The 16,562-nt window shown below is 46.6% G+C and overlaps 1 protein-coding gene across 16 annotated transcripts in view; it reads right to left on the bottom strand.

The window, feature by feature from the left end:
- RLF (RLF zinc finger) overlaps window positions 1–10,078 on the bottom strand; it is a 119,399-nt gene extending 109,321 nt beyond the window's left edge. For 3 of the 16 annotated variants that reach the window (XM_065576757.1, XM_065576755.1, XM_065576763.1), the window contains exons 1-2: window positions 9,839–10,010; window positions 6,170–6,324 (exon numbers count right to left, since the gene is read on the bottom strand). Coding sequence is in view for 2 of the 16 variants with exons in the window: in XM_065576744.1 (XP_065432816.1) it covers window positions 6,170–6,324; window positions 9,839–10,063 (380 nt within the window). In the remaining 14 variants the exon portion in view is untranslated. Of the gene's footprint in view, window positions 1–6,169; window positions 6,325–6,641; window positions 6,743–9,541 lie in introns of all 16 variants that reach the window. The other 13 variants (XM_065576750.1, XM_065576752.1, XM_065576747.1 and 10 more) reach the window with 10 other exon arrangements.
- Between the last annotated feature and the right edge of the window lie 6,484 nt (window positions 10,079–16,562).

Here is a 16,562-nt window from a genome sequence, read left to right as displayed (position 1 = left end):
GCACTTTCAACTCTGATGCACTAGCCAGGTACACAGGAAAAGCCTCGGGAACTTTTTAGTTTCGTTTCCTGTTTGGTCAGTGTGGCGAGTTCAGAAGCACAGGTGACCATGCAGACTCCCCAGAATCGCAAACGAGTTCCAGCATGGAGCGAACAGGAGACACTGGATCTGATTGCTGTATGGGGAGAAGAATTTGTGCAGGCAGAACTCTAATCAAAAAGAAATGCTAATATGTATGCCAAAATCGTACAGGGCACGATGGACAAAGGCTACAACAGGGGCACACAACAGTGCCGCGTGAAAGTCAAGGAGCTCAGGCAAGCCTACCAAAAGACAAAGGAGGCAAACGGTCGCTCTGGGTCAGAGCCCCATACATGCCGCTTCTATGATCAGCTGCATGGCATTCTGGGGGGGACCCTACCACTACCCCACCACTGTCCGTGGACACCTGCAAGGGGCGAGTCTCACACAACACGGAGGAGGATTTTGTGGATGAGGAAGAGGAGGATGCGCAGCAGGCAAGCGATGAATCAGTTCTCCCCGGCAGCCAGCACCTTTTCATCACCTGGAGCCAATACCCTCCCAAGGTGGGATCCCTGACCCTAAAAGTGGAGAAGGCACCTCTGGTGAGTGCACATTTGTAACTACAGTACAGGGTTTAAAAGCAATAAATGTTTAATTTGCCCTGAAGATTTGGGATGCATTCGTGGCCAGTACAGCTACTGGAAAAGTCTGTTAATGTATCTAGGGATGGAGCGGGAATCCTCCAGGGACATCTCCATGAAGCTCTCCTGGAGGTACTCTGAAAGCCTTTGCAGAAGGTTTCTGGGGAAGGCTGCCTTATTTCGTCCTCCACAGTAGGACACTTTCCCATGCCAAGCCAGTAGCAAGTAGTCTGGAATCATTGCAGCACAAAGCATGGCAGCGAATGGTCCTGGGTTTTGGTCACATTCAAGCAACATTCAGTCAATATCTTTCTGTGTTAGCCTCAGGAAAGTGATACCATCCATGGTCACCCAATTGAAACGGGAATTTTTGTAAGGGAAAGGTAAAAGGACCTCGTTCATGCTGGGCTGTTTGCATTTAGCTAAAAGGGATCATCCCTGAGAACAGCCACGCGGCGGGGGGGAGGGATGAAGAGATCATCCCAAATAGCCACGTGGAGGAGTGGGGAGAGGTGTGTGCTGCACATCCACCCAAAAAGCACAGCCTCTCCTTTTAAATGGCAAACCTATCTGGCATTGCTTGCTATGGGAAAGGAGGGTGCTGCAGTTTGAAAACATTCCCACATGTCATGAAGGCGTTAGAAGCCAAACCCACGTACCCTTTGGCTTACCATGGCTGCCTGGAAACCAAATTCTGTTGCCCAGCCGAGTGTGATGTGTCACCATACCAGCAGGCGCTCAATATAAAAAGTAAATGCGACCTCGTACCTACATGCGCGGCCTCCTATGAATTGCTTGATTCACTGTGAAAGAGTCTCCCTTTTGCTCTCAGAAATGTATCAGCTTAAATTTTACTCTCCCTTTTTATCCACCCGCAGGTGCAAATGTTTCTATGTTCCCCCTATCATCTCTGTCCCTGAGGTTATTGGAGATTAGAAGGTGAAAAAAATGCACTCATGATGACATGTTTTCCGAGCTCATGCAGTCCTCCCGCACTGATAGGGCACAGCTGAATGCATGGAGGCATTCAGTGGCAGAGTCCAGGAAAGCATTAAGTGAGCACGATGAGAAGAAGCAGGATGCAATACTGAGACTAATGGAGGAGCAAACAGACATGCTCAGGCGTCTGGTGGAACTGCAGGAAAGCCATCAAGAGCACAGACCACCGCTGCATCCACTGTACAACTGCCTGCCCTCCTGGCCAGAGACTCCAAAATCCTTTTCCCTGTAAAGGGTTAAGAAGCTCAGGTAACCTGGCTGGCATCTGACCTAAAGGACCAATAAGGGGACAAGATACTTTCAAATCTTCGGGGGGGGAAGGCTTTTGTTTGTGTTCTTTGTTTTGTGAGGACGTTCGCTCTCGGGACTGAGAGGGACCAGACATCAATCCAGGTTCTCCACATCTTTCTAAACAAGTCTCTCCTATTTCAAACTTGTAAGTAAATAGCCAGGCAAGGCATGTTAATTTTCCTTTGTTTTCTCAACTTGTAAATGTACCTTTTACTAGAGTGTTTATCTTTGTTTGCTGTACTTTGAACCTGAGACTAGAGGGGAGTCCTCTGAGCTCTTTAAGTTTGATTACCCTGTAAGGTTAATTTCCATACTGATTTTACAGAGATGATTTTTACCTTTTTCTTTAATTAAAAGCCTTCTTTTTAAGAACCTGATTGATTTTTCCTTGTTTTAAGATCCAAGGGGTTTGGATCTTGATTCACCAGGAGTTGGTGGGAGAAAGGAGGGGAATGGTTAATTTCTCCTTGTTTTAGATCCAAGGGGATTGGATCTGTATTCACCAGGGAATTGGTGAAGGTTTTTCAAGGCTTCCCAGGGGGGGAATCCATTGGAAATGGTGGCAGCGGACCAGGGCTAAGCTGGTAGTTAAGCTTAGAAGTTTTCATGCAGGCCCCTACATTTGTACTCTAAAGTTCAAAGTGGGGATACAGCCTTGACAGCATGGTTTCAAAATAATAGTGACTTTGGGCATAAGCTTTTGTGCGTAAAAAACCTCACTTCAGATGCATCTGAAGAAGTGAGGTTTTTTTACCCATGAAAGCTTATGCCCAAATAAATCTGTTAGTCTTTAAGGTACCACCGGACTCCTTGTTGTTTTTGTGGATACAGACTAGCATGGCTACCCCCTAATACTTGAATAGTGACTTTATTTCCTTTGCCAGCTGTGATCGAAGGGAGGACGGTGGTTGGCTTACAGGGTATTAAAATCAACAAAGGGAGTGGTTTTGCATTAAGGAGAAACACATACAACTGTCACACTGTAGCCTGGCCAGTCATGAAACTGGTTTTCAAAGCCTCTCTGATGCGCAGCGCACCTACCTGTGCTCTTCTAATCGCCCTGATGTCTGGCTGTTCAAAACTGGCAGCCAAGCGATTTGCCTCAACCTCTCACCCTGCCATAAACGTCTCCCCCTTACTCTCACAGATATTATGGAGCACACAGCAAGCAGTAATAACAATGGGAATATTGGTTGCACTGAGGTCTAACTCAGTCAGCAAACAGCACCAGGGAGCTTTTAAACGTCCAAAGGCACATTCTACCACCATTCTGCACTTGCTCAGCCTATAGTTGAACTGCTCATTACTACTGTCCAGGCTGCCTGTGTATGGCTTCATGAGCCATGGGAGCAAGGGGTAGGCTGGGTCTCCAAGGATAACTATTGGCATTTCAACATTCCCAACAGTAATTTTCTGGTCTAGGAAGTAAAGTCCCTTCTTGCAGCTACTCAAACCAGAGTTCCTAAAGATGAGAGTGCCATGCACCTTCCCCAGCCATCCCACGTTGATGTCGGTGAAACATCCCTTGTGATCCACCAGTGCTTGCAGCACCATTGAGAAGTACCCCTTGCGATTTATGTACTGGATGGCAAGGTGGTCCGATGCCAAGATAGACGGAATGCATATCCCTATCGCCCCACCAGAGTTAGGGAAACCCATTGCAGCAAAGCCATCTACTATGACCTGCACATTTCCCAGAGTCACTACCCTTGTTAGCAGAACATCAGTGACTGCATTGACTACTTGAATCACAGCAGTCCCCACAGCAGATTTGCCCACTCCAAATTGATTCCTGACTGACTGGCAGCAGTCAGGCATTGCAAGCTTCCACAGGCCTATTGCCACTTGCTTCTGAGCTGTCAGGATTGCTCTCATCTTAGTATTCCTGCACATCAGGGTGGAGAAAAGCAACTCACAGAGTTCCAGGAAAGTGACCTTATGCATGCGAAAGTTTTGCAGCCACTGGGAATCATCCCATACCAGCAACACTATGCGGTCCCACCAGTCTGTGCTAGTTTGCCGGGCCCAGAATTGGCGTTCCACTGTATCAACCAGCCCCACTGCCGCCATGATGTCCCAATTGCCACAGCCCATGCTTTCAGGAACGTCTGTGCCCATGTCCTCCTCACAACTGACCTCGTGCTGCCGTCTCTTAGCCAGGTTCTGCACATACTACAGTATAATGCGTAAGGTGTTTACAATGCTGGCAACAGTAGCGGTGAGCTGAGCTTGCAACAGTAGCGGTGAGCTCCATGCTTGCAGTGCTATGGCGTCTGCATGGGTAACCCAGGAAAAAAGGCGTGAAATGACTGTCTGCAGTTGCTTTCGCGGAGGGAGGGGAGATTGATGACATGTACCCAAAACCACCCGCGACAATGTTTTTGCCCCATCAGGCATTAGAGCTTAACCCGGAATTTCAATGGGCAGCAGAGACTGCGGGAATTGTGGGATAGCTTCCCACAGTGCACCGCTCTGTGAGTCGATGCTAGCCACGGTAGTGAGGACTCATTCCGCCAACTTAAAGCGCTTAGTGGGGACATACACAATCGACTGTATAAAATCAATTTCTAAAAATCAACTTCTATAAAGCCGACTTAATTTCATAGTGTAGACGTAGCCTAACTAGGCCACAGATTATTTAAATGGCAAGGAATTGTTTTAGAACAATTATGTGTGAAGGAAAAGGGAGAAGATAGCTGGTGAAAGGGACAAGAGGCCTAATGAATTGACCAAGGGCCAAGATATTGTTGTATGCAGTTAAGATCCATAACATATAGAGAAGGAAATGTGTAGAATATAAAGACCCTGTTTCACCTTTGATCTCTGTTACTTCTACATAGATCATCAGACAGCCATCTATTGTCTTTGCTAGCTGGTGCTTGTTAGAGGACTAGTGACATCTGGTTCTCCCTTCTAATTACTTCATGGAAATTAAAAAGAAAAAACTATGGGAATTTAACAAAGTTGTACAGTTAAGCCATTAAAAAGACAGAAAATGTCTACGATAAAGTTGAAAGAAAATATAGTTTTTCTACACTTAACTCTGCCTCCAGTACTCTTATGCTTACATGCAACCAAACCCAAAAAACACTTAAATTTTGCAAATAGGTGGAAGCACAATTAAGATTGCCTGAATATTTCCAGTATAAAGGCTCAGTATAAGCACTTCTTCACAGAACACACAGTCAACCACTGAAATTCATTGTCAGCAGATGTTGTGAAGGCTAAAAGTACAACTGGGTTCAAAAAAGAATTAGATAAATCCATGGAGGAGAGGCCCAACAATTGCTATTAGCCAACATGGTCAGGGACAACTCCATACTCTGGGTGTCCCTAAACTTCCAGCTGCCGAAGCGGAATCTGGACGATGGGACGGATCAGCGGATAATTGCCCTGTTCTGTTCATTCCCTCTGAAGCATCTGGCACTGGCTGTTAGTGAAAGAGACAAGCTTTGGAGCTTACATAGAGCTCTTCTTCAGGTCTGGCTGACATTTCCCAGACTTGGTCTCTGCCTAAGCATGATTCTTTATGAACTAAAAAACAATTGTTCAAAATATGTTATCCTATTCAATAACTGCACTCCACTTCATACAGTGAAGTCATAGTCAGTTTGGGATTTTGTAAAAGTAAAGAACCTCCTTTTAAAGGCATGTAGTATTTAAATCCCTTTGTAAAAAGAAATTAGAAAGCTTTTCCTATCCCTTGTGTATCTGTAAGAGTTGAGTGAGCTCAGTAGCCACATCAGACATACTCAAGCATTCCCCTCTCTCTATTTTCAACAGTTGCAGGTTTGTTGTTGCAGCAACAGCTATATGCAAGCATCCTTTTGCAAACCTGGGAAAGAACCCAGACATGAACTCCCCTCATATCAGAGCTTCATGTTAATGATAGCATCACATCAGACAGGAAGTGAAAATCACTACCAATAAGAAATAGTGAAAAGGGGGTAAGAGTGTCTGGGCAGGAGGGACCGCAGCTGGCCTGGGGGGTGGGGGTAGGGGTTGAAGATACTTAATTTAGCAAAATATACTGAAATACATTCACTAATACATTGAGCATAATTAGAACTACAATTATCAAATTAAAATTTAAGTACAAGAACAATTTTTTTTTATTGCTCACTCACAGGATTTGCAAAATTTGGTAATCTGCAAAGTGATGAGATTCTATTTTATACTCATTTTAAGAGATTAGTGCACCAAATTAAACTTACAGTACTAGCCTGCCAAGTACCAAAAGGACATCTTCACATTCCGTAGTCAAGTATGGTCGTGCATTAGCAAAGCTTTGGATGGAGATTCGATACACTTCCAAAAAAGGCAAAATATGTTCAGATGCACCCCGGTTTCCAGCATACTGTAATAATGTCTGAAAGAAAACAAGTTTTGTTATTACAATTTTCATATGAAATTTTATATCTAAATGCAAAAATATACATTATAGCAATGTTAAGACTACTTCGTAAAAAAAATCATGGAAAAGACAAATTTCCACTATAAAAAGTGACTGGGAAAACGGCAAATTTTTGCTCAACAGAAGTTTTCCATATGTAGTCTCCTAAGATAAAAAGTATTAAAAATAAGCACTGAATTACTTTTACTAATTTTAATCCTGTTAGTATGGTAGATTAGCTACTTCAGAGTGAACTAGATTCTATAGTGACTCATGAATTAGAAGAACTTAACTAAGATCCAGTTGCAGGGGCAAATTCTGCCCTCAACTTCACTATGCAACTCCTTTGAAGTCAACAGGGATACACAAGTGTAACAGAGCAGGATCTTCATTGCTAGTGAGAATTCACAAGCAAAATAAAATACTTTAAAATTACAGAGCAAGATTACAATGCTATTAGATAGTATAAACATTTCATCACCTTCACAAAATGGATACAAAGTCACTAGTAGAGAATCATCATAGAACCCAAAGTGATGCCACTGTTAAGCGATACTTCTCAAAAGGGGAAATCACACACCTATAGCTCTGCCACCTTGTGCATGAGCAATGCAATACAGCTAGGCCTAGCACAATTAGAGGGTTGGGGTTTTTTGAGTAAATATTTATTGCTAAACATCGATTTCACAATACACAATCAAAATTTACAGATAGACAAAAGAAAAATACTGCTTGAGAACTTAAGAGTTTGATTTAAGGATATTTACTTTGTATATTTTGACATGTGATGTTGACAATTTGTCTTTTACCAGTTATAAAGCTTTAACTTTTTTGAATCTCAACATCTACTGTCATTAAATAGTTGTCTGACAATCTGCCACAACTGTGAAAATTCAATTCATAAAAAAATAAAAAAATGCTTAAAAATAAACATTGATATTACCCACTGAAATTATTAACAAAAAAAAAGTGCAAAGCCTAAATACAGCCAAGTTGAAACCTAGAGTTCATTGGATACAAGGCAGCTTACTTTGACGTAAGTGCCTACACTAAAGTTTCACTCCCACTGACATAACTCGCCCACCATGCTGACTTAACTCCACCTCCATGAGAGTCATAGCGTGTAGGTCAACATAGTTAGGTTGATGCAGTATAGTGTAGACAGTGTTACTTAGATTGACTTTAGTGGCCTCCAGGAGGTGTCTCACAATGCCCCACCTTGACAGCTCTGGTCACTGTTTTGAGCTCCACTGCTTAATGGCCAGATACACGCTCCTCCCCTTTAAAGCCCTGTAGATTTTTGAAATTCTATTTCCTGTTTACCCAGCTGACCATACCGGCTACACATTGCAGACACACTCCCATCTAGAGTGCTCAGGAGGTGTTGGATCTGTGGGGAGAAAAGGCTGTGCAGGCACAGCTTGGATCCAGCCACAGAAATACTGATACATGAGGAGAAGACAAATTAAAGAGCTCTCTCCTATGAGATAAAAGCAGAACAAGATCCAAAGACTAAGAGCTGAAGATAAACAAATTTGGACTAGAAATAATGTACAAGTTTAACTCTGAGGGTAACTGACCATTGGAACAATTTACCTAGGGATGTGGTGGATTCTCCACTTGAAGTCTTTAAACTGAGACTGTGGGCAAGTCTACACTTAAAACACTGCATCAATGCAACTGTGCCACCGTAGTGCTTTAATGAAGACACACTATGCTGAAGGAAGAGAGCTATGTCAACAGAAGAAGCTCTCACAACAACACAGTGCTGTCTACACCAGAGCCTTGCATGGTGTCAAGTATCAGAGGGGTAGCCGTGTTAGTCTGAATCTGTAAAAAGCAACAGAGGGTCCTGTGGCACCTTTGAGACTAACAGAAGTATTGGGAGCATAAGCTTTCGTGGGTAAGAACCTCACTTCTTCAGATGCATCTGAGGTTCTTACCCACGAAAGCTTATGCTCCCAATACTTCTGTTAGTCTCAAAGGTGCCACAGGACCCTCTGTTGCTTTTTACACCAGAGCATAAGTCAGTATAACTAAGTTCCTCAGGCACATTTATTTTTCACACCTCTGAGTGATTAGAATTACTTTGTTATAACTACTAGTGCAAACCTCCCCTGTATCTTTCAAAACGATGTTACGGGTTTGCTAAAAAAAATTACTAGGAGAAATTCTATGGCCCACATTATGCAGGAAGTCAAAAAAGATCAACAATAGTTCTTGCTGACCTTAAAAATCTCTGAATCTATATATTTTATCAAGTAACTGCACCCCTATAATATACTAACATTATTCTGGAATGCATAGCAAGAAGTTTAAATAGGTATTTGTTATTTCTAAAGTAGTTAGAGAATTGTTCTGACTCATTCTTTCCCTAACCATTGCCGATTACAACAGGTGTAATATAAAATTTGAACTGATACTGAACACAGAAATAGTATCTTTAATCTTCTGATCTAAGAACCTTCCAAAATCCACACAGCCATCTCCAAACTATTTGTCATGTCAAGTTCTGAGATCAAAGGCTGGCTTGATGACAAGGCAAGAATCCACAACAAAATGGATTTATTCTGCTTCAAGTTGCCTGGGTGCTCTAGCATTCTGATGCCAGGCTAGAAATTCTGTAGCAATTTTCTTAAATTAAATAATTTAACTTGACTACAAAGAGAAAAAAACAAATTCATTTAATTACTTTGATATTAAAAACATCTTACTGGGTTCTTGCATTTTCAATTTGATGCAAATTGCTGTACCAACAAATGCAACTGCATTAATACTCAAAGAAACAGCTGGAGAATTCTGTACCACACATGCAGTTAGCTATTACAGGTAAGGGCATTTGCTGGATGTTTCTCCTGAAATGAGCACCAAAATAGCTAACAATGTTGACATTTAAATTGTCAATTTGAGATTTAAAACTTCCTCAGAACTATTAACTAAGAAAACACTGCCACACTTTGATACCTTAATGTTGACAAGGGAAGAGCGAAACATTTTTTCTTAAAAGAAAGCTTTCTGGGGCACCCATTCGAGGACAAAAAATACAACCTCACAGCACGCACAAACAATACTGCTCAAATGCGCGCACAAATTTAACACTTTAAATGCAAAGTAGCTCATGATTAGAATTGGAAGAAACTCCAAATAACACAGTTCTCCTCTACCTCTGGCTGGGAAGCAAGGTTACACTCACCAAACAAACGCTCAGAAAAGGATATTTCTAAACGCTTAACTCGCCCGGATTGACGCCTCTGCGCTGCAGCGCTGGCGGCGACAGGCTTTCCCAACACAACCCCTCTGAGCTGCCGGGCTCCCAACACGAGAAGGCTCCCGCACCACAACAGGCATACAAGCGCTGTGCGGCCTAAGGCGAAGGCTGCCCGCTCTACGAGGGACTCTAGCCGCTACGTACTCGGGACCACAGCCCCCGCCCGCGATGCTCCGTGCGGGACCCTCGGGCCCCGCGGTTCCCGCCCGGCCCGGCTCCCACCTGGCAGAACCCCCGGCAGTAGGTCCGAGACGAAGACTCCGAAACCTCCTGTTCGCGCAGCTCCGCCTGCAACTGCCAGAGACGGGCGCGAAGCGCAACCACTAGCCGCTCCATATCGGGGCGCGGAGACGCCTCGGCCTCTGCGTCCGCCATCTGCACCCGTCCCCACCGCGCGTAGGCAGTGATCACGTGATCAGAAGCAACCACTGATGACCTCATCGGCATGGAACGGAGTCACATGACTCACACGTGACTGGCAAACCCAAGCGTTTAGGAAACCACGTGACCAAGGAACAGGGCAAACCAGAAAAACGTTTAAATAGGTGACGTTCTAAGACAGCGCGATATTGTTGACACGTGTATCGGCTCCGCCTTCAACCGTCCTACTATGACGTGCTGCTAGAGTGACCCCTAGCCGCCCCGGGGGTGCGGCTCACGGGCAGGGGGAGCCGTGCGCTGCGACCGGTGAGGGCTGGGGAAGCGGGCGAGGAGTAGTCGCCCTCATTATCTTTCTACCCCGCCTCTCCCCAAACCCTTCCCTTCTGCGAGGCTAGCTAGGGATGGAGCCTGGGTGCCAATGCCCATAGATGCTGGCAGTAGGGATGTGGGGGTGCACCACCCCCGACTTGAAGTGGGTTCCATTATATCCAGGATTTGCAGTTTGGTTTAGTGGCTCTCAGCATCCCATTATAAAAATTGTTCCAGCGCCCCTGCCAATGCTTGTGTATCATAAGCCTGGAAGCCATGGGCATAGGTGGCCCGCCAGCAAAAGGCCCTGAGAGCCAATTCTGCTGTATCTCAGCGGCCAGCATGCGGTTGGTTCATGGCACCACTGCCAAATTATTTCTTAGACCAGCAGGAAGTGGGTTCATTTAATCATTGCGCTGTATCTCAGAGGCCAGATGGTAGTGCGTTCATAGCACCACTGCCTCTGTACCTCAGAGGATGGCAGGCGGTGGGCTCATAGTACCACTACTGCTGTATCTCAAAGGCAATGGGTTCGTGCTACCATTGCCAGAGTATCTCCTAGTCCGGCAGGCGGGGGGTTCCTGACTCCACTGAGAGGACATCAAGCAGTGGGTCCAAGGTATCACTCCCAAAGTATCTCTTAGGCCACCCTGTGATGGGTTCACAGCACTGCTGCTGCTGTATCTCAGAGGCTACGAGGCGGTAGGCTCATAATAACACTGCCGCTGTATATCAGAATCCATCAGGGGGTGGGTTCCTGGCAGCGCTGCCAAAATATCACTTAGGCCAGCAGGCGGTGGGTTGATGGCACTATTGCTGCTGTATCTCTTAGACCAGCAAGTGATACGTTCATTGTGGCAATGTTGCTATCTCTCAGAGTCCAGCAGGCGATGGGTTCGTGCCACCACTGCCGCTGTATCTCACAGGCTAGCAGGTGTGGGTACATGGAACCACACCAAAGTATCTCCGAGGCCAGCAGGCGATGGGGGCTCATGGCACCTCTGTCATTGTATCTCAGAGGCCAGCAGGCGATGGGTTCAGGGCAGGCTGCTAAAGTATCTCAGAGGCCAGAAGACAGTGAGTTCATGGCACCACTGTCGCTGTCTCTCACAGACTAGCAGGCCATGAGTTCATGGTATCACTACCAAAGTATCTCCTAGGCCAGCATGTGGTGGGTTCATAGCACCTCTGCTGCTGGATCTCAGAGGCTAGCACTCGGTGGGCTCATTGCTCTACTACTGCTGTATCTTGAAGGCCAGCAGCCAATGGGTTCATGGCACCACTGCCATTGTATCTCACAGGCTAGCAGGCTGTAGGTTCATAGTACCACTGCCAGAGCATCTCCTAGGCCAGCAGGCGGTGGCTTTGTGACACCACTACCAAAGTATATTTAGGGCCAGCAGGTGTTGGGTTCATGGCATCACTTCCGCTGTATCTCGGAGGACAGCATGTGGTGGGTTCACAGCAATACTTCCGCTGTATCTAACAGGTCAGCAAGCGGTGGGTTCATAGCACCACTGCTGCTGTATCTCAGTGGCCAGTGGATTCTTAGTACCACTGCCTTTCTATCTCTTAGACCAGCATGTGGTTTACTCATGGCACCACTGCTGTTGTATCTCAGAGGACAGCAAGCAAAGGATCCATGGTATCACTCCCAAAGTATCTCTTAGGTCACCATGTGGTGGGTTCATAGCAGTTCTGCTGCTGTATCTCAGAGGCAAGCAGTCGGTGGTGTCATAGCACTACTACTGCCGTATCTCAGGCTAGCAGGTATTGGGTTCATGGCACCACTACTACTGTATCTCAGAGGCTAGCAGGAGATGGGTTCATGGCACTACTGCAGCTGTCTCTCACAGTCCAGCAGGCCCTGGGTTCCTGGCACCACTGCTGCTGTCTCTCACAGTCCAGCAAGCGGTAGGTTCATGGCACCCCTACCGCACTATATCAGAGGCCAGCAGGTGATGGGTTCATGGTAGCACTGCCGCTGTATTTCACAGGCCAGCAGGCAGTAGGTTCATGGTAGTACTGCCAAAGTATTTAAAGACAGGCATTGGGTTTTTGACACCAGTGTGTTGCTGTTTCTCAGAGTCCAGCAGCTGGTAGGTTCATGGTTCCACTGCCAAAGTATGTCTTAGCCCAACAGGTGGTGTGTTCATGTCACTACTGTCACTGTTTATCAGAGGCCAGCTGATGATGGGTTCATATTGCCGCTCTCTCTCACAGTCCAGCAGGCGGTGGGTTCATGGAACCACTGCCAAAGTATTTTAGGCCAGCAGGCGTTGGGGTCATGACTCCACTGCCCCTGTCTCTCACGGGCTAGCAGGCCGTGGGTTCATGGTACCACTGCTAGAGTATCTCCTAGGCCAGCAGGCGGGGGGTTCATTGCACCACTGCCACTGTATTTCAGAGAACAGCAGGCGGTGGGTTCATGGTACCACTGCCACAGTATCTCACAGGCCAGCAGTCAGTGTGTTCATGGCTGGTACCACATGGTATCTTAGGCCAGCAGGTGTTGGGTTCATGCCACCATTGCAGCTGTATGTCAGAGGCCAGTATGTGGTGGGTTCATGGCACCGCTACCGCTGTATCTTGGAAGCCAGCAGAAGATGGGTTCGTGGAACCACTGCCAAATTATCTTAGGCCAAGGTTGTGGGTTCCTGGCATCACTTCCATAGTACCTCTTAGGCCCACAGGCGATGGGTTATGGCACCACTACCTCAGTATATCACAGGCCAGCAGCGGTGGGTTCAGGGCAGTACTGCCAAAGTATCTCTTAGGCCAGCATGCGGTAGAATCATGGTGCCACTGCCACCGTATCTCAAAGGCCAGCAGGCGGTGGATTCATGGCACCATTTCGTTGTATCTCAGAGGCCAACAGCCATTACGCTCATGGCACCACGGCTGCTGTCTCTCATAGGCTAGCATGCCGTGGATACGTGGTACCACTGCCGCTGTATCTCAGAGGACAACAAGCAATCGGTCCATGCTATCACTCCCAAAGTATCTCTTAGGCCTCCATGTGCTGAGTTCATAACACCTATGATGCTGTATCTCAGAAGCAAGCACTTGGTGGTCGCATAGCACTACTACTGCTGTATCTCAGAGGCCAGCAGCTAGTGGGTTCATGGGAACGCTACCAATATAAATATTAGGCCAGCAGGCAATGGGTTCATGGCACCACTGCAACTGTCTCTCAGAGGCCAGCAGCCAGTGGGTTTATGGTACCACTGCCTCTCTGTCTCTTAGGCCAGCAGGTAGTGGATTCATGGCATCGTTACGTTGTATCTCAGAGGCCAGTATGCGGTGGGTTCCTGGCACCACTTCCACTGTATCTCAGAGGACAGTGAGCAATGGGTCCACGGTATCACTCCCAAAGTATCTCTTAGGCCAGCCTATGGTAGGTTCATAGCACCTCTGCTGCTGGATCTCAGAGGCTAGCTGGCGGTGGGCTCATGACACCACCATTGCTGTATCTCTTAGGCCAGCAGGCATTGGGTTCATGGTACCACTGCCACTATCTCTCACAGTTGGGAAGGCAGTGGGTTCATGGCACCAATGCCATTATATCTCAGAGGCCAGCATCATGGCAACTCTGCCAAAATATCTCTTACACCAGGAGGCGTTGGTTTCATGGTACCATTGCCAAAATATTTTAAGGCAATAGGCATTGGATTTATGGCACCACTGCGTTGCTGTCTCTCACAGTCCAGCATGTGATGTGTTCATTGCACCGCTGCGGCTCTATCTGAGAAGACAGAAGGCGGTGGCTTCATGGCACCACTGCAGCTTTATGTCAGAGGCCAGCAGGAGATGGCTTTATGGAACCACTGCTGCTGTATCTCAGAGGACCGCATGTGGTGGGTTCATAGCACCAGTGCGTTGCTGTCTCTCTCAGTCCAGCAGCCACTGGGTTCTTGGTTCCACTGCCAAAGTATCTCTTAGGCCAGGAGGCGGTGGGTTCATGGTACCACTGCCAAAGTATTTTAAGGCAGTAGGCATTGGGTTTATGGCACCACTGCATTGCTGTCTTTCACAGTCCAGCAGCCGGTGAGTTTATGATTCCACTGCCAAAGTATATCTTAGGCCAGTAGGCGGTGGGTTCATATCTCTACTGTCGCTATTTATCAGAGGCCAGTCGGTGGTGTGTTCATATCACCACTGCCGCTGTCTCACACAGGCTAGCAGGCCGTGGGTTCATGGTACCCCTGCCAGAGTATCTCCTAAGCCAGCACGCAGGGGGTTCATGGCACCACTGCCATTGTATATCAGAGGCGAGCAGCCGGTGGGTTCGTGATACCACTGTCTCTATAGCTCTTAGGCCAGCAGGCATTAGGTTCATGGTGGCACTGTTGCTGTCTCTGGCAGTCCAGCAGACAGGGGGTTCATGGCACCACTGCCTCTCTATCTCTTAAGCCAGCAGGTGGTGGATTAATTTAATCATTGCGTTGTATCTCAGAGGTCAGAGGTAGTGCATTCATAGCACCACTGTTGCTGTCTCTCATGGGCTAGCAGGCCATGGTACCACTGCCAGAGTATCTCTTAGACCACCATGTCGTGGGTTCATAGGACCTCTGCTTCTGTATCTCAGAGGCAAGCATTCAGTGGGTTCATAGCACTACTATTGCTGTATCTTAGATGGCAGCTGGCAGTGGGTTCATGGCAATGCTGCCAAAATATCTCTTAAGCTAGCAGGCGGTGAGTTCATGGTACCACTGCATTGCTCTCTCTCAAATTCCAGCAGCTGGTGAGTTCATGGTTCCATTGCCAAAATATATCTTAGGCCAGCCAGCTGTGGGTTCATATCACCACTGCTGCTGTCTTTTACAGGCTACCGGACTGTGGGTTCATGGTACCACTGCCAGAGTATCTCATAGGCTAGAAGGCAGGGGGTTCATGGCACCACTGCCACTGTATCTCACAGGCTGTGGGTTCATGGTACCACTGCCAGAGTATCTCTTAGGCCAGCATATGGTGGATTCATTGCACCACTACCATTTTATCTCAGAGGTTAGCGGGCGGTCGACTCATAGAATCATAGACTTTATGGTAAGAAGGGACCATTATGATCAGCTAGTCTGACCTATTGCACAATGCAGGCCACAGAATCTCACCCACCCACTCCTGTATCAAGCCTGTGTCTGAGCCATTGAAGTCCTCAAATCATGGTTTAAAGACTTCAAGGTGCAGAGAACCTTCCAACAAGTGGCCTGTGCCCCATGCTGTAGAGGAAGGCGAAAACCTCCCAGGGCCTCTGCCAATCTGCCCTGGAGGAAAATTCCTTCCCGACCCCAAATATGGCGATCAGCTAAACCCTGAGCATGTGGGCAAGACTTACCAGACAGACACACAGGAAAGAATTCTCTGTAGTAACTCAGATCCCACCCCATCTAACATCCCATCACAAGCCATTGGGCGTAGAATATCAGGGTTGGAAGGGACCTCTGGAGGTCATCTAGTCCAATTCCCTGCCACTGAGCTATCCCTCCCATATTTACTGCTAATAGTCAAAGACCAATTAATTGCCAAAATTAGGCTATCCCATTATACCATCCCCTCCATAAACTTATCAAGCTTAGTCTTGAAGCCAGATATGTCTTTTGCCTCCACTACTCCCCTTGGAAGTCTGTTCCAGAACTTCATTCCTCTGATGGTTAGAAACCTTCGTCTAATTTCAAGTCTAAACTTCCTGATGGCCAGTTTATATCCAGTTGTCCTTGTGTCCACATTGGTACTGAGCTTAAATAATTTCTCTCCCTCCCTAGTATTTATTCCTCTGATATATTTATAGAGAGCAATCATATCTCCCCTCAGCCTTCTTTTGGTTAGGCTAAACAAGCCAAGCTCTTTGAGTCTCCTTTCATAAGACAGGTTTTCCATTCCTTGGATCATCCTAGTAGCCCTTCTCTGTACCTGTTCCAGTTTGAATTCATCCTTCTTAAACATGGGAGACCAGAACTGCACACAGTATTCCAGATGAGGTCACACCAGTGCCTTGTATAACGGTATTAATACCTCCTTATCTCTACTGGAAATATCTCGCCTGATGCATCCCAAGACCGCATTAGCTTTTTTCACGGCCATATTACATTGGCGACTCATAGTCATCCTATGATCAACCAATACTCCGAGGTCCTTCTCTTCCTCTGTTACTTCCAACTGATGCGTCCCCAGCTTATAACAATAATTCTTGGTATTAATCCCTAAATGCATGACCTTGCACTTTTCACTATTAAATTTCATACTATTACTATTACTC

This window comes from Chrysemys picta, chromosome 23, assembly GCF_011386835.1.
Source record: "Chrysemys picta bellii isolate R12L10 chromosome 23, ASM1138683v2, whole genome shotgun sequence".
In the NCBI taxonomy this organism is placed as follows: Eukaryota; Metazoa; Chordata; order Testudines; family Emydidae; genus Chrysemys; species Chrysemys picta.
This window is presented reverse-complemented; position numbering and strand designations above follow the sequence as displayed.